The 18,684-nt window shown below is 42.0% G+C and overlaps 3 protein-coding genes across 3 annotated transcripts in view; 2 read left to right on the forward strand and 1 right to left on the reverse strand.

The window, feature by feature from the left end:
* The window catches only part of LOC134285652 (leucine-rich melanocyte differentiation-associated protein-like), a 21,721-nt gene extending 15,837 nt beyond the window's left edge, over nt 1–5,884 (forward strand). Inside the window, exon 4 of the mRNA XM_062846837.1 lies at nt 5,406–5,884. Within this exon, the coding sequence (XP_062702821.1) occupies nt 5,406–5,739 (334 nt within the window). The 3' untranslated portion in view covers nt 5,740–5,884. The remainder of the gene's footprint in view (nt 1–5,405) is intronic.
* Nucleotides 5,371–5,739, forward strand: LOC134291846 (leucine-rich melanocyte differentiation-associated protein-like). The gene has a single exon (XM_062860155.1). The coding sequence runs from the start codon at nt 5,371–5,373 to the stop codon at nt 5,737–5,739; it is 369 nt and encodes a 122-aa protein (XP_062716139.1).
* The window catches only part of LOC134285649 (replication protein A 70 kDa DNA-binding subunit-like), a 24,133-nt gene continuing 11,189 nt past the window's right edge, over nt 5,741–18,684 (reverse strand). Inside the window, exon 4 of the mRNA XM_062846834.1 lies at nt 5,741–6,193. Coding sequence (XP_062702818.1) covers nt 5,885–6,193 — 309 coding nt within the window. The 3' untranslated portion in view covers nt 5,741–5,884. The remainder of the gene's footprint in view (nt 6,194–18,684) is intronic.

Raw genomic sequence — 18,684 nt, forward strand, 5'->3', positions numbered from 1 at the left:
GATTTCTCTCGCAGAAAGTACACGGTTGTGTACCGGGAATAGTCGTCGATCACTGTGAGGTAGTACCGACATCCTCCTGGGGTAACGTTTTTCATCGGACCGCACACGTCTGCATGGATCAGGTCCAACGGTTGTTGTGACTGCTTCTTGGTCTTCTTCGGAAACGGGAGCCGAGCAAACTTCGCTTCTTGACAGCACTCGCACACGGATCGAATGCCGCAGTCCTCGAGGAGCACGCCGGTCGCTAGCTTCTTCTTGAAAAGCTCCTGAACGGCATCGTTGTCCCGGTGGCCGAGCTTCCTGTGCCACACGTGCTGGCAGTTTGGCGTATGCGCTGTGTCGTTGACTTTCATGGCGTTGTGAGGGTTCTTGATGCAGTACAACCCACCGGTCGGAACCGCCACGGCTGCCACCTGCTCACCCTTCATAATGCGGCAATTGTCGGTATCGAAAATCACTTTTCCGCCCTTCGCAACGAGTTTGCGCACGGAGATCAAATTCGACTCCAACTTCGGCACGAACAAAGTGTCTGAAAGGGTGATGGAACGTTTGTTACCTTGCAGATCGCAGCAATCCAATTCGCACGTCCCTTTGCCATTCGCAGCTGTCATCGTCCCGTCAGCCAGAGTGACTTTTTCGTGGGTGGTTTCATCCAGGTCCAGAAACGAATCCCGTTCGGCGCACATGTGTGATGTCGCCCCCGAATCGACGATCCAGCATCCAGTTTTTCCGGTCCCCTTCACGGTGAAAGCGCAGCTGCCATTCGTCTCACGAACCGCCTTCGCTTTGGATGGATTCTTCCGGTTTCTCTGGTCGCCCTTGGTGTCCGATTCGTGGTCACTGGCTTGCTTCCGGCACTCCCTCTGCTTGTGTCCAGGCTTTTTGCAGTAGTGGCAAACGATGACCTTCTTTCCGGATCCAGCCTTCAGAACGGATTCGCCGAAACTTCCCTGCTTTGTCACTTCGTCAATCAGCTTGGTTTTTACGAGGTCCAGTGTCAGCTCGTCGTCCGTCCGACTCTCCAACGCGGTCGTTAGAGTGTTGAAAGTTTTCGGAAGACTACTCAGCACCAGCGCAACCTGCAGCTTTTCGTCCAGTTTCAGCCCTGCCACGGAGAGGCGCTCGAAAACTTCCTCCATTTCGTGCACGTGCTTCTCCATGTCCTCGCCTTCGCAGTACCGTTTGGAGATCAAACTTCGCAGATACGATACCTTCGATGTCAGCGTCGGCTTCTCGAAATGGTCCTTCAGCCTGTCCCATGCTTCGCGTGCCGTTTTCGTCTGTTTGATGAGGCCATGCTGGTTGCTCTCCATCAAAAGACCGATTGTGGCTCGCGCACGCTGGTCTCCGGAATCCCAAGCTTCAACGGCAGCAGCATTCACCGGAACGTTTTCCGTCGCAGCTACTTCTTCCGGCCGTGGCTTGGTGACGAACTTCCAGAGGTCCTCCCGGATCAGCAGCAGCTCGGTGCTGAACTTCCAGCTGCTGTAATTCGATCCATTCAGCTTCGGAACTTGAACTTTCTCCATTTCGGCTTCGGCTTGAGAAAAATTTTCACTTGTTGATTGGTTGCTACGGCAACGGATGCCCAAGCGCAGGGCCCACAACCTCTTGGGGAGTTGTAATAAAAGAACAACCGTCTCGGTTGATGGTCTAACAATAACTGATGATTTATTTCTAAAGGTACAAACTAATTTCATGGCATGCTTAGCATCGCACTTGCTTATATGTGCCTACTTCAACACTTTCATTATACAAAATTATACAAAGTTACAATTTGTAATCTATTATGTCCAGTAAGTCTACTGAAAGTTCAAAAGACAGAATCAGATTAGTTGGGATATCTTACGTCAACCTAAATGCTCTTGAGTTTAGATACTTAAGTCTACGGGTGTAACGGTAACTTCTTGCATTATACAAAGCTACGATTTGTAATCTATCATGTCCAGTTAGTCTTCTGAAAGTACTATACACAGAATCAGATCAGTCGAGATATCCAAGGTCATCCAAACTGTTCTTGAGTTTAGATCCTCAAGTCTTAGGGTGTAACGGTAACTTCTTTCATTATACGAAGCTACAATTTGTAATCTATCATGTCCAGTAAGTCTTCTGAAAGTACTATACACAGAATCAGATCAGTCGAGATATCCAAGGTCATCCAAACTGTTCTTGAGTTTATATCCTCAAGTCTTAGGGTGTAACGGTAACATCTTTCATTAAACAAAATTATACAAAGTTACAATTTGTAATCTATCATGCCCAGTAAGTCTTCTGAAAGTCCAAAAGACAGAATCAGATTAGTTGGGATATCTTACGTCAACCTAAATGCTCTTGAGTTTAGATACTTAAGTCTACGGGTGTAACGGTAACTTCTTTCATTATACGAAGCTACAATTTGTAATCTATCATATCCAGTAAGTCCTCTGAAAGTACTATACCAGAGCGTTCATGATTGACAAAAATTTTAATCATGATTAATCATTGGTGATTAAAATTCCAATTTTGGTGATTATTGATTATGATTAATGATTAATTTGATTTTTAGGATGATTAAAGATTATGATTAATGATTAAAATTGGTTTTATCTGTGATTAATGATTATGATTAATGATTAAAAACGGCTCATTGATTATAAATCATGATTAATCATGATTAATCAATCACAAAAAACTGGAAATGATTAAAATATATTTATTGTTTAACATGTTTTTGAAGTTTCAAAAGTAAAAGGTAACTCTGTCCGGGAGATTTTTGTGAGAAGAATTATAAATTATATTATTTGAAACAGTATTTGAACCAATTTAAATTGGATTATATATTTTATATGATGAATCATTTTTGGTGATGAATGATTAATGATTGATTAATATTTTTTTCTTATGATTATGATTACTGATTAATGATAAGATTGCAAAAACAGTGTGATTAAGATTAATGATTAATGATTAAATGAGATTTTTTTGTGATTATGATTAATGATTTTGATTAATCTTAATCCTTAATCATTAATCATGATTAAATTTATGATTAATCATTAACGCTCTGTACTATACACAGAATCAGATCAGTCGAGATATCCAAGGTCATCCAAACTGTTCTTGAGTTTAGATCCTTAAGTCTACGGGTGTAAAGAAAACTTCTTCTGTTATAGAAAGTTACAATTTGTAGTATATCATGCCCAGTAATTCTTCTGAAAGTTCAATAGGCAGTCTCAGACCAATCGGGATATCTTAGGTCATCCAAACTGCTCTTGAGTTTAGATCCTTGAGTCTACACCCGTAGCTACGGGTGTAAAGATAACCTCTTTCATTTTATAAAGCTACGATTTGTAATTTATCATATATAGTAAGCCTTCTGAAAGTTGAGTAGACAGTATCAGATCATTCAGAATATCCCAGGTCCTCCAAACTGTTCAAGAGTTTAGATCCTAAAGTCTACGGGTGAAACGAAAACTTCTTTCATTCTACCAAGTTACAATTTGTAACCTATCATGCCCAGTAAGTCTTTTGTAAGTTGAGTAGTCAGTATCAGATCAGTTGCGATATCCTAGGTCATCCAAACTGTTCTTAAATTTAGATCTTAAAGTCTACCGGTGTAACGATAGCTTCTTTCATAATTCAAAGTTACAATTTGTAATCTATCATGCCCAGTAAGCTTTTGAAAATTCAATAGACAGTATCAGATCATTCGGGATATCCTAGGGCATCCAAGCTGTTCTTGAGTTTAGATTCTAAAGTCTATGGGTGTAACGGTAACTTCTGTCATTATACAAAGCTACGATTTGTAATCTACCATGTCCAGTAAGTATTCTGAAAGTTCAATAGACAGTGTCAGATCATTCAGAATATCATAGGTCATCCAAGCTGTTCTTGAGTTCAGATCCTTAAGTCTACGTGTGTAACGATAACTTCTTTCATTATACAAAGCTACAATTTGTAATCTATCATGCCCAGTAAGTCTTCTGAATGTTAAGTAGACAGTATCAGATCAGTTGCGTTATCCTAGGTCATCCGAACTGTTCTTAAGTTTTGATCCAAAAGTCTACGGGTGTAACCGCAACTTCTTTCATTATACCAAGCTACGATTTGTAATCTATCAATGTTCAATAGACAGTATCAGATAAGTCGGGATATCCTAGGTTATCCGAACCGTTCTTCAATTTCCAACAAATCTCCCCTTCCACCAGACTGCTTTTTATCAACAACAGCAAAACTGTCCTTTCACTCGCCTGTTCGCTTCAATTTCCAGCAAGTCTGTCCTTCCACCAGACTACTTCTTTCCAACAAGAGCAAAACTGTCCTTTCTACCTGCCAGTTTGCTTTGATTTTCAGCAAGTCTGTCCTTCTGCCACTGTTATTTTTCAACAAAAGCACAACTGTCTTTTCTACTCGCCAGTTTGCTTCGATTTCCAGCAAGTCTGTCTTCCCGCCACACTGTTTATTTTCAAACAAGAGCAAAACTGTTTTTTTCTACTCATCAGTTTGCTTCGATTTCCAGCAAGTCTGTCCTTCCGCCAGACTGCTTCTTTTCAAACAAGAGCAAAACTTTCCTTTCTACTCACAGGTTTGCTTTGATTTCCAGCAAGTCTGTCCTTCCGCCAGACTGCTTCTTTTCAAACAAAGGCAAATCAGTCCTTTCTTCTCGCCAGTTTGCTTCGATTTCCAGCAAGTCTGTCCATCCGCCAGACTGAGCGTTTAACTTCCTTTTCTAGCGCCGAAAAGCACTGACGGCTTTGGCTCCCCGCGTTTTTGCTCGCTCTATCGCGTCTTTGACATTTCTTCGCTCCTATATCTTCCTGTACGTGTCATCTATGATCCGCTGTTTTCTATGGGTGCGTAGTACGCCCAAGAGATAGCTTCTCTGTTCTTCTACACTGCCACTTTCCCGCATATCCGCAGCACGTTTCTCCAGCTCCTCGACGAAAAGCCTTATCCCTACAGCGTTTTCCAGTAGGCGTTGAAGGTGAAACTTTCTTTCTTCGATTAATAATAGGGCACTGCACTGTTTTGATTTTGTATGGAATTTTGACGTTTCTTGGCCTTGTTGTTTACAAATTTTCTGTAAGAGTGAAAGAGAAGAAGATAATTTCATGCAGTGCCCTATACTGGTTTGGTAGTTGAACTGATAAGACAGTACTTCATTTATTTGCTCATGGTTTTATGTCTGTCAAAGTGTTATACAGTAGTTTCTTCTTTGCGTGTTTATTCACTGCTGTCAATCCAGTTGAATCAGCTGAGGGGGTTACTCCCTTAATACCGAAACCAGAATCTCCGAACGTAAATCTTACAGGAGGGTTAAAAAGATTCTTGTAATAAATAAATTAAGTATATATTTAGGCGTTTCGGCAAGGGAACCTTAAAACCAAGCTTATGACTGTATTTCTTCTTCAACGATTCTCCCCCAGGCTGTACATCATCCGTTACCTACCGCGCCTGCGGATCCTGGACGCCCAGCGGGTCAAAAAGATGGAACGTGACTTTGTCCGTAGCCAGCAGAGCCAGGAGTACGAAGAGGAGGAAAACGGCAGCCGGCACCACAAGGGCAACGCACTGCGCCACCTGTACGCGAGTCTGAGCACGGCCCTGGGGGTGCGACCGAAGGATCCACCGGTGTACCACCCGCTGCCGGAGAGTATCCGCGAGGCCGGCGACCATCGGGGGGCGTACGGGAAGTGCCGCTACCGCTACATCGGGGCACAATCCGAGGGCAATCGGTTCATACTCAACACGGATTTATGAGTAGTTTTAAACGCTGTATTTTTATTTGTAGGAATATCGGTTTTTTATACATATGGATGGCTAACAATAGTAATAAAAATTAAGTTTTTAGGAATAGATGGTTTGTAAATGGGTGGCTCATTTGGTTTGGTTTCCGAAGCCTTGCCTAGTGCTTGCTGATTCCGGTCATCTCCTGGATGTTCTTGATGAGATAGGCATTGTACTCTTTGTGGTTGACGGGGCTGGCCGCCACGGCGGTGGTCTTGTTCCGTGACGAGTCCCCGTAGAATTCCACCTTGGTGCGCAGCTTGAAGACGTAGCTCTTGAAGTTGATGGCGGAGAAAATCTTCTCGGCTTCGTCTTTGTTGAACTCCAGCGCGTCGCCGATGTCCTGCGAGGATTTGCCCAGCATCTCTTCGGCCAGATCTGCGAACACGGTAACCCATCGGTTGGAGGTCCAATCTCCGACCAGCATCTAAGGGGATGACAAAGGATTGAAAAGATACAGGTTTATGCCATTTGACAGAATACCTACTAGGTATTTGGCAAAAATGCTGTTAATTAGGTAAAGTATAATAATCATCATTTTCATGCGGCGAATCACGAACCGTAGGTAAACCGGTTTTCAAATTGACCAGTGGAGTGTAATTGACCAATCAGGGAAATTGTAATTCTATACACTGAAACATTGTTTTATCCCATGGGCTAGGGCTGCATAAGTTAAAAAGGGCATTAACGAAGGGAATTTTGTGCATACATTAAGTCAGGGCTTTATTTAATGAAGAAACTCGCGAGAATAGGACTTGCTTCTGGATATTTAAGATGGGTCAAGATGGTTTACAAGAAGTTCTTAGAGAGCCTTAGCAGGAAGTTCCAAGGAGCTTCAGATGATTTCAGGAGCGCATCAAAGGGTTTTCTGGCTCGCTTCAGTGGGTTTCAGGCAAAGTTGTAAAAAATAATCTCTTTCATTTGAACTGAATCTATTCAGTCATGTTTCCTTGTAGTCGCACTCTTCAAATGAGAAGCGATTCCATGTCATTTAAATGAAGTGTGGCTAGATGAAAACGAAACACGAAAAACCATGGAAAATTCTGCAAGATTGAAAAAAATCCTGATGCCGGGTCATAGTCGGATAAATGTTAGGTCTGCATTTCCAAGTACCGTAAACCGGGGTCAAATTGATCAGCGAGGTGAAATTGATCATTTGGGTACTACATTGTAATTGCTTATCAGGAACATCTAAGCGTCGCAATGATCTCAAACTTCTTACCTCATCTAACTCATAGATGTTCAGAGATGAGTTTAGACTTTTATTATTTTAGGAAAAAGTTAGTTTTGCCTTATTTTTTTAGAAATTTGCTATGTATTTCTTATTTTAGCTGAAATCATTGCTTATTAACAATCGATAGCCACCAGAACTTTCCGTAAATATTTTAACATTTTTGTAGAGCCTTGGTTAGAAAGTTATAAAGCTATTCTGAATATGAATAAGTTAAAAAAAAGGTCTTTTTTGATGAAAAAGACATTTATTGCAACAGAATTTACTTATTTCAAAGGAAATTGACTACCTTTAGGCCTTAACGGGAAATTTCAAAATTTAATTTTTCATTTTAAGTGTCAAATTCACTAGTTGTAAGAGTTTTGATGCGTTTTTCGGGTTTAGAAGAGCAAAATTAAGTGGATAAGGAAATTTTTATTTTTAACCGATGCCTAATTCTATATTGATCAATTTCGCCCGAGTAAAATTGAAGATGCCATAATTTTTTGATTTTTGAAGTAATTTAACTAAAAGTTTAAATTTGTTGAACAAAATTCTGTCACATGGTTTCATGGAGATCCACTAGGTACTGATTTTCCAGAAATTCTTTTGGCAATATTTGAATTGCCACCAACGTTATGAGCAAAGCTTGTTTTAAAGTGATCAATTTGACCCCGGATTATGGTACTCGGTTCGGTAAACACTTGTGAAACTAATTTCAGAAACCTGAATCTTCAAGACGTTCTGTTGTTCTTAACCCGCTGTAGTAAGACCTACAGGCTCTCTTTACGCTCCATGCGTTATTACAGAGTGCTTTTCAGGGCGCTGTCATTGTGGTACGCTTATGCGTTGACGACGATTCTATTCCCTTGCCTTATTTTTCCCCATCCCATTCTATCCCTTCCTTTCCTCTCGGGTGACTCTCAGAAGTTTATTCAAAGAGATTACGTGGAATTCAGAATCGTTTGAAGTGCGCAGCGACCCCCTGGAAACCCCCTGAAATCCCGTGAGGCCCTTGAAACCCCCTGAGACCTAATGAAGCCCTGAAACCCCCTATTCCCTGCAGCGCCCTTGAAACTCCCTGGAACCCCCCCTGAGACCCCCTCAAAGGCCCAGATATCCCTTCGAAACACCCCTGAGAGCCCCGGTACTCCCTGAAACCCCCTGAGGACCCCTTGAAACGCCTCTGAGACACGCCTCTTAATGCCCCTGAGAGACCCTCAAACCCTTTGAGAACTACTGAAACTCACCTGGAACCCCCTTTAAACCTCCTGGGACCTTCTGCCCCTGAGACACCCTGAAGGACCCCTCCCAAGTAACATCTTGATAACCAATTGGTCCTGTAGAGCTTTTGGTAACCGTTATAAAACCTTATGCCTTTTATTTTGAGTTTATGATGGCTCTATCAACCTTCTATACTATTATTGATTAAAAAATGATACTTGGGCTACCATGTATCCCCTAAAACCCTCCTGGAACGCCTCCGAGACTCCCTCTGGCGCCCGAGACCCCCCTTGAAACTCTCATAAGACCTCCTGTTGTGATGCAATTGCGTAACTTTGAATTCGGCTAAGTGGGAACAAAATTTTGGACTACACAGCGATACTTTGTCTTGCCTACTGCGTTTTTTTGACGTTTTAAGTTTCCATCCAAGACCAAGTCCCCGGTCACAAAACGTATGTAAGATCGATTTTTAAAAACTCTCAATTTTTCCATGTTTTTTGCCTCATAAACCTTCCTTGGGTGAAAACTAACAGAACAAAACTAAGACGATTAGAATCGGACCTTCCGTTCGCAAGTTATGCGCGGTCCCACGTATGCCTCTGCATTTTTATATATGGGTAATTCTCGCTGAGACCGGCCCACTATTTACACCTTGTCTTCAAAAATGTTTAAGGTGCCGATTTTCTGAAAGCCCTCGCCTAAAAAGTAAGAAAAATGCATTTGGTTACTCAAATTGATGGACCCCCCGTTAGTTAGAGCCACAACAATTTTTGCAGACCCCTCGATTTTGGTCAAATGGTGGCTCACTAAAACCGTTATAACTCGAAAGTTTCACCGAAAACCACCTCAAAACGAAATGTTGTTGGAAAGAGGAGAGATAGAGCTACTATTTACAATAATAAAAAGTTGGGTCGGCCATATTGATTTTGGCCGCCATCTTGGATTTTTACACCAAAACATTTTTTTCACCATGAGGGCAACCACCGATTTTCGAATTTTTTGCATCAATTGAAAGCTGTGACATTTATACATAACATATCAAAAAATTAGAGATGTCTTTTTCTTCTTTCAAAAGTTATCTACAGTTTTGTAAATTAAGCCACGTTTTCTCCATACATTTCCATGCGCACCGGCAAAGACATGCAACAGCATCCGAGTTTACGCCTGCATATATACACAAAGGCGCGTGCCACAAAATTTAGCCAAATCGGAGGTTCGTTTCCGTTTTTGACTGTTTCTCAATGATGCGGGCATTGTTTTTATAACTGTTTTAGTGCTTTGAAAAGCTTAAACCTTCAACTTTCCATTAGTGGGTTCAGAAATTTAATTCGTGTTCGTAAACACTGCGAAATAACGCTGCATTTATGTAAACGGTCGGTACCGGGCCCAGTGCGCAAAAGTGGCATGATTTACGAAACGGCAGATAACTTTTGAAAGAAGAAAAAGACATCTCTAATTTTTTTATATGTTTTGTATAAATGTCCCAGCTTTCAATTGATGTAATAATTTTGAAAATCGGTGGTTGCCCTTATGATGAAAACAATGTTTTGGTATAAAAATCCAAGATGGCGGCCAATATCAATATGGCCGACCCAACTTTTTATTATTGTAAATAGTAGCTCTATCTTTCCTCTTTTCAACAACAATTCGTTTTGAGGTGGTTGTTGGAGAAACTTTCGAGTAATAACGGTTTAAGTGAGCCACCATTTGACCAAAATCGAGGGGTCTGCAAAAATTGCTATGGCTCTAACTAACGGGGGGTCCATCAATTTGAGTAACCAAATGCATTTTTCTTACTTTTTAGTCGAGGGCTTTCAGAAAATCGGCACCTTAAACATTTTTAAAGACAAGGTGTAAATAGTGGGCCGGTCTCAGCGAGAATTACCCATATATAGATAGATTATTATATCCAAATAATTTTGTAAGTAGTGCTTTATTGACTTAGAAGTGGCATTTAGGATACTCTTAACTATCACAGCAGACACTAAGAAGTCCGGCGAAGCCAAAGCAAGGGCAGCGATAAAGTTGCACTGAAAAAATGTATGGAATTCATATGAAGTGCTTGAAAATAAAATTAATAAAACCTATATTTTTAGCTTTAGCTTATCGACAAAGAAGATTTTAAGATCTGCTGTAAGAAGCTCAACTTTGGATTCCGCACCCTTCCCTTCGGCAGCAGCTCCTGAAACTCCCTAAAGTCCCCTGAGACTCCCTGAAAAGCTCCTGAAACCTCCAGGTACCCTCTGAGACCCCCTGCAACGTCTCGGAGTACTATTGGCACCCCCGGAAACCACCTTGAATCAAATCCCCTGAGCCCTGGAATGCTTCTGAGATCATCTAAATAAGGCCCTCTCGAATCCCTGAAAGCTCTAGAAACCCCCTGAAACACCCTTAAGACCTTCTGAAACCCCCAGCGGTTCGCTGAAACACACCTGAGATCCCTGGAATGCCCTTGAAACCCTTGACCCTTGAGACTCCTTGAAGCGTCCCTAAGGCCCCCTGAAACCCTGGACGCCTCCTGTTACGTTTGCATTCAGTCGAATTATGTTGCATTATATGTTATACTATCTGGCTTGTGAATCTGTCCCTGACTTTAATTTGCATTTGTAGTGCTTTGGTCGTTTCTGGCTACGATCCAGTACAAAACACGCAAGCCGTTTCCTAACACGGACATCAAACGACAGACGGTTTTATGTTGTTGCCCGAATCGATATGCCCCCTTAGGATTAGAAATACCTAGACCAAACTCGAGCTATGTAAGCAACTAACGCTGCGGACAAAAGACAACCCGCCAGTAAAAATACGGTTTTAGGATTGTCTGATGGACCGAGAACATGAAACCTTGTCATCCTGGGATTGCTCATCGTTATCCATTTGGGTAACAGGGCATAATTTATGCTAAGTGTTCTTGGTGTGTTTGAGCTTATGTAATGTTCCATTTTATTTTTCGTATCTAATGCCGTTTTTCTTTATTATCCAGTTCCAGCCTAACATTTATTTGTTGGCTCTACCCTATTTGGCATAACGCCGTTTGGCATAATGCCATTTGGCATAAAGACCATTTGACATAAAGGCCGTTTGGCATAACACGAAGAACAGCCTTCTGCGTAAGCATGTGATAATATGTGCATTATGTCAAATGGCCGTTATGCCAAATGGCTTTTATGCCAAATGGCATTATGTCAAATGAAGTAGAGCCGCATTTGTTTACACATTTTCCGCAAATCCAGTTCCAACCCAGGTTTAAAAAGAAAAAGGGCCGGATACGGAAAATGATATGAGCATTTATAGGGGTCTAACTCTAACATATTTTCTATAACAATTGGGTTCTTTAGGGGTATCGGGATTATTTCATAATCCAACTCTCCGCCCAAAAATTAGCCGAAGTTCAAAATTGCATTATTTTTGGAGTCCGGGAACTTTCACTAAATAACCCAATTTTCTTAGACGCCCCTGATACCTCCCGGTACCCTCAGAGACCCCCTAAGAATCCCTTGAAATGATCTTGATATCTTTTGATGCCTAAATCCTCCTGACACGCTTCTTTGGATTGTATTCAATGTAGATAACTGAAAGAGTTGATATTAAATAATTTATCACCACTAAGTGAAATTTATGCTTACACAGCCTCATGTTGCTATGTGTTCTCAAGTGTCGAGTTCGTTGCCAGTTTGAGGATTTCCAAGAACTTCCTTGCGTATTGGTCATCGGATCCACCAATGATTCTTAAAAGTTCTCCAAGAACTCCCTTGAGTATAGGTCATTGAATCTACCAACGTAGTTGATTGTCTCTAAGAGGTCCATGACTAAGGTTCATACTCACACAACCTCAAGTAGATATAATCTATCAAGTGATTCAAGTGGTGAGTTCGATGATGAAACTGCGTGAAATTCACCTATGAGCCTCTGAAGCCCCCTTAACCCTCTACTTCCCTTGGTTGCTCTAGAGCACCATCGATTTTCGACGAACTCGGGACAAACGGAATTAGATGAATATGATGCAATCATTTTAAGAATAAGGTTGTAACCTCATAAGGATAACCCAACTACTAACTACTTGTTTCAATAGTAAACTATTGATAAACAATCAAAAACCTTTTGATTTACAACCAAAATGTTTTTCATTGATTTCGAAAAATTTAGCCAATTTGCAATCAACCACTTTTTTCGGAAACGCCTTTTTAGTATAGATATAGTCGTTAAAAGTCGTGGGAAGGGAAGGGTTAAGGCCCCTTAAACCTCCTGATACGCCCTGAAACGCATGAAAATACCCTGAAACGCTTTGAAACGCCTCTCAAATCCCTTTAAAACCTCCGTGAAAGTCATATGAGAGCCTCCGAAGCCCCCTAATTCCCTTGTAAAACCTCCTGAAACGCTTCTGAGATCCCTATAAAACCTCCGTGAAATTTACCTGAGGTCCACTGAAGCCCCCTCAAGCCCCCCTTAAACTTCCTTTAATGCCCTGAAATGCCCTGAACCGCTTTGAAACGTATCTAAAACCCCTATGAAATCTCCGTCAAATTCACTTGCGACCCTCTGAAGGCACTCGAAACCTTTTGAAAAGTCACGAAACGCCTTAAAACGCATTGTAACGCCTTGAAACGCTTTGAAACGCCTCTGAAACCACCATGAAACTTAAAACCGCTTTAAAATCTCCGTGAACTCAAGGATGTTTTCGATCATCTGGCAATCATTTGACTCATTTGTCTTTATTCAGGGTGTCTACTAAGGTGGCCCACACTTATATGAAAAATCAAAATTTCTAAAAATGTCAAGTCTTACCTCCTAAATCAGTTGTTTCGGACTCCCAGAAGCTACGTTCAAAATTTGAGCAAAATCGATTGAGCCTAAGGGGGCGCTCAAAATGCTTGAAGTTTGTATGGGAAAACTTGGCCAAATGTATGCAAAAATTTTAAGTTTTCGAATTTTGCCGCTAGGTGGCCCTGTAAACGTTCAATAATCAAACCCTTTGGTATTATTGTAGGTGACTATATGCCATACAACTTTGTCGAAGACCGCGAAGTGATCCGACGGCTGTGAAAAAAGTTATACCCTAGGTAAAGTGCGGATAAACTTTATTGTTGTTTTTCCAATACATGTAAAAGAATAATATCAATAATGAAATCTCAACACTTTGCCTCTTTTTGCCTAGGGTATAACTTTTTTCACAGCCGTCGGACCACTTTGCGGTCTTCGACAAAGTTCTTTGGTATATTGTCACCTACAATAATACCAAAGGGTTTGATTATTGAACGTTTACAGCGCCACCTAGCGGCAAATTTCGAAAACTTAAAATTTTTGCATACATTTGGCCTAGTTTTCCCATACAAACTTCAAGCGTTTTGAGCGCCCCCTTAGGCTCAACCGATTTTGCTCAAATTTTGACGTAGCTTCTGGGAGTCCAAAACAACTGATTTAGAAAGTAAGACTTGGCATTTTTCGAAATTTTGGTTTTTCATATAAGTGTGGGCCACCCTAGTGTCTACTCATAACTCAAAATAAAATTCCCTTAGTTTTCCAGGTTTTTCCAGATGAAATTTTGAAAGTTTATAATTAAAAAACTAACCCAAATTTTCTATAAAGTGTGACTTAGGGTATCATCGGCAGGTTTGTTCTCTTCGTTTGTTCGTCGGCCAAATTGCCTGAAAACTGATCATATTCAGCTTGGTTGGGAAGGATTTGATGCCAACTCTGAGTTCAAAAACCCCCCCCATGACGAAGAAAACAAAACTGCTGAAAATACGTAAGTTCCCCTACTCTCCAAAAATTCTTTTAAGATGTCTGAGCATAATTCCTGGAATTTCTTCCAAAGTTTCTTCCTGGCTTTTCGCAGGATGATTTCACACGAGATATCTGTTTAAGTACGTCCCAATATTTCCTGCAAAGGTTTTCCGATATACTTCTAGAGATTCTCGCTGGATTCCTCCTGAAGATCCATCCAAAACTATTCAAAGTTTCTTCAAGAATGTCATTGGTTGAACCTCGTAGCCATGCGGTTAGAGTTCGGGTGGATGAGGGTTCGATTCCCGCTCCGAGCGATGAAATTTTTCACGAGAACAGCTTCTTATCCGTAGCCACTCCGTGTTAAGTTTCGTTTAATCGGTACAGCTACCGGCTGAAGCCAGTGTCCATGTCTATTTTAGTGGTTTTCTCTAGTTTTCCGATATTCCTCTTGTTTTCCTCGCGGAACTTCGTCCGCAGCTGCTTTCAGGATTCTACGAGGTTTTCAGAATTCCTCCTTGGATGTCCTTAATATTTCTTCTCGGGATTACTATTACCTAGAACTTTTTTCGAGATATCTCATTTTTTTTTCTCAGCTTTTCCTGAAGTTCCTGTCGAGATTTCTTCAATAACACTTTGCGGAGTTTCTCGCAAAATTTTATTTGAATTCCCTCGAATATTTCTCCATGAATTTCCTATAAGTTATTTCGTAACTTATCTTAGGAGACATTCTGAGGAAAACCTGTAGAAGAATCCCTGCAATTACTTTGGAAGAAATCCCTAAAGGAATATCCAGAATCTCGGGACAATTTCTGGTAAAGATTCCGGGAAGAATTTCGGGAATAATGCACAGAATGTCTGTAAAAACACTCAGGTACAACTACAAGAAACAGCCTGGCTCTGAAAGAATGCAGGAGAAGAATTCAATGATAAATATCAGCAATAACTCCTGTGGAAATCCCAGAAGGCACCCTAAAAATTGTCTTAGAAGAAAATCCAGGGTAAATTAAGAAAAAGTCTGAGAGACATTTCATGACCAACATCGGAAGGAATTTTCTGAGAGAAGTTCCAGGAGATACTCCGAGAAAAATCTCAGGTAAAACTTCAAAATAAACCTCGCGAAAACTTTTAACAAACTCCTGTAGGAGACCAGGAAGAACATCTCAAAAAAAGCCCAAAGCAATGGTTTGAAGATATCACAGGAGAAAAATGAAAGAAATCTCTTGAGGAACTATTGCAGTAAATTCGTGAAAACTCCTTCAGAAACCCTTGGAGGAACTTTAGTAGAAACCCCAGGAATAACTCCTTTAGCAACTCTGAAAGAAATTCTGTGAAGATCATCTGGGGAAGTCCCAAGAGGAACACCGGAAGGAATCGGGTAAAATTTCCGTGAGGAGTGCCGAAAGAAATTCCACGATTTATCCCGACAGATATTCTTATAGAGTATTCGAGATAAATTCTAGTAGAAATCCTACGAAGATATCTTTGAGCTAAACACTGGAGGAACTCTGGGAAGAAATAGCATCCCCGTGAAAAACTCCAGGAGAAATCGGTTGGAATTTAGAAATCCTGGAAGGAATCCGGAAGTATACCTTTCCGGAAAAAAATCAAAAAGGAATAGCAAGAAAAATAACGTCAAAAATGCGGAAGGTATTTTATAAGGAATCCTGGGAGACAATCCAGGAGGTATTTTTAAAGAAGTTCCAGAAATAAATTCTGACAGAATTTCTGGAAAAAATCCTTGTAGAGAAAATTCTATATGGATTTTTACTACCAGGTTCATACGACCCAATGTTTTTTTTATCGGAGTAAAATTTCCCTAAGTACTTAAGAAATTCCCTGAGTATTCCAGGTTTTTCCCTGTTAAATAAAATCCCCTGAGGATTCCCGGTTATCCAGGTTTTTCCAGGTAGTAGACACCCTGTATATCTCAGTTCAGAAGCCTAATATAAACATGTGATGTTCGACAAACTGGTAGATTACTGTTTTTCCTACAATTATCACCAAGGACGCCATATTCTAACTGTTATACTGCCGTGAATCGCATATCAGTTCCATCTTTGCTGGATTTCGCTTGTCGCTTTAGTTTGTGTGTTTGCTTGTCAGCGACGACAGCAAACACCGGCGAACGGTGGGAAGCCATACATGGAATTTAAACATTCGTCCTCATTCGCATCGCAAGCGATGGAGAGGTGATGCGATTCGTGAGTGATATTGCGCGTACGAATATTTGAAGTTTTTAAAAAATGTTTGTTATTTTCTTCGCTAATCTAGCATTTCCACAACAATACACTAAAAACGTATGCATTACATGCAGAAATTCTTTTCTAGTTATGATAATAGCCGCTTCGATCGCTCACCAGCATTCGTCACCATTCGCCATTCATTCATTCGCTTGCGATCCAAACTGCGGCGATCGGCCACGAATATCCATGTCAACCAGCTTGCGCATAGCTTCCCATTGGTGATGGGGTTGCGTGTTTGATCACGACTATCCGTTTGCTGCATCTTTCTCGATTCGCTTCAGCAAAGAGGAGTGAATATGAATAGAGTGAGGCGAATTTACCGATCCTTGTATGAGAGTTAGGATATGGTGTCTGTTACCGCGACATTAAAACCTGGTCACCCTATGATAATGCAATAGCTGTCGAGCCTCATAGAATATTCATACAAAAGAGAAAGTCAGGTTGTTCTGGCAGCACGGACGACGTTTGCCAGCGCCGAATACAGAATCCTACTCATCGGACAGATGTCTACGATCAACAATGACTTGACATTGCACAGACGCAGATGCCGATAAACGTGTGGTTGCTATCGTTCAACGTGATTGAAATTTGATATTTTTTTATGACAAATTGTGCAGTATGGATTAATGCTTATGAATTAGCTAATTGATAGTTTCACCGTGGGATTAAGCCGGTTATATTTTTGAATTCGTTTATTTTTGAGTGGATATAGGTATGATTGTATACTCCAGTTGCTTATAGGTTAGCTGAACAGACGAATGTTCTATTATTATTTGTAGAGTCGTGAAAGTGGCTGAGGCTCGTTTTGCAGGGTAACCGACCGCGCACATAGGTATACTAAGTACCACTAGGTATGTTCAAATTATGAATGATAGATAAATCGTGTCCTGTATTGATTGATACCACCGATAGGTAACGGTAACAAACGCTTTCCTAAAGCATCGTGTCCGAGGGGAAACGAACGACATAGGCAAGACTAAATGTACTAAATTTCACATGACTCTCTCGACGCACTTTCTAATAAAAACCATTCTTTTTAGCTTTGAACTGCGAACACAATTGCTGCTACTAGACTCTTCCCCTATCCGAACATCCTCAAAGATTTATTGATAGGATGCCAGCCCAGGACGATGCTCGTGATTGCGGTGCGTGTGACGAACCGAATTCTGCCGACGTCGGCATGGTAGCCTGCGATGGGTGCAGTGTATGGTACCACTACACTTGTGCCAAGGTATCCCCGGGAATCCAACAGCGGTCGTGGAGATGCAGTAAGTGCCTGCCCGAACCGCCTTCGGAAACCACCGGAGCCAAGAAGAAAGGAGGTAAGAAACAAACGACGAACTTGACTGTCCTCGGTGCTACATCGAGTGAGATGCTGAAGTCAAGCAACGCTAGTCAGAAGAAGACTTCGGAGAAATCGAAGAACTCCGAGAAATCGAAGACCTTGGTCGTTCCTGATCTGGCGGCGAGTGGTAATGCTACTCCAAAAAAACATCCAGAAGTTCCTGCTTTGGACAAATCGAGCCACGGGGAGATGAGATCTTCCAAATCCAGCACTTCTACAACCAGAGCTCGAGCGCAATTAGCATTGCAGCGATTGGAAGACGAGCGATTGCTGGAGGAGCAGAAGTTGAGGGAAGAGCGGGCACGATTAGAGGAAGAACGGATCCGCCTGGAGAAGGAGAGGCAGCTGAAGGAACAGGAGCACGCCATTAAGGCCAAGGAGCTCGCGATGCAGGAGAAGTACCTGCGTGACAAATTCGAGCTGGAGGAACAGATTGCTGATGACGAGAGCAGCAAATCAAGCATCTTCAGTCGCAAGGACAGGACCAAGGCTTGGTTGAAAAGCAAGCACGGTATGAGTCACCGGGACGACAAAAGCGCGACACAGTTCTCGGAGTGGCCTAATGCAGCGAACGATTTGGCGGAACCGGATCGTTTCCGGCCGCTAGCAGATGAGATAGCCGATCGACAGCAGTTAGAGCCACGATTCATCCCAGAAGCGATTCCGGATCATCAGATCCGTGCCAACAGTGCGCGGGTTAGGAATATCCCTTCGGAACCCGTCGGAAACCACTTCGGAAGTGCGGCTAGATCGAATGCCAGCCTGGCGCCGTCTTTGCGAGGGATTGAGCGCGCGGCGATAGGATCGAACCCAGGTTCCCACGGGGCGGGGCCGAACAGCGACCAAGTAGCCGCGAGACAAATCTGGCCGAAGAAGTTACCCACTTTTTCGGGCGACCCGGAAGAGTGGCCTATATTTGTCCACAGCTTCGAGACAGCCAACATTGCGTGCGGTTTCACGGACGTGGAAAATATAATTCGCTTGCGAGAGTGCTTGCGCGGGCCAGCGCGACACGCCGTCGTTACGAAACTGATGTTTCCCCAAAGCGTTAACGCGATTATGGAAACGCTGCGACGGTTGTACGGGAGACCAGAGCTGCTGGTGAAGAATCTGCTGAGCAAGGTGCGTCGGGCCGAGGCACCGAAACCGGAACGATTGGAGTCGCTGATCAA

This window comes from Aedes albopictus, chromosome 1 (genome assembly GCF_035046485.1).
Source record: "Aedes albopictus strain Foshan chromosome 1, AalbF5, whole genome shotgun sequence".
Taxonomy (NCBI): Eukaryota; Metazoa; Arthropoda; class Insecta; order Diptera; family Culicidae; genus Aedes; species Aedes albopictus.

Coding starts and splice junctions, on each gene's coding strand:
- LOC134291846 (XM_062860155.1), top strand. CDS start 5,371: ATGACTGTATTTCTTCTTCAACGATTCTCCCCCAGGCTGTACATCATC.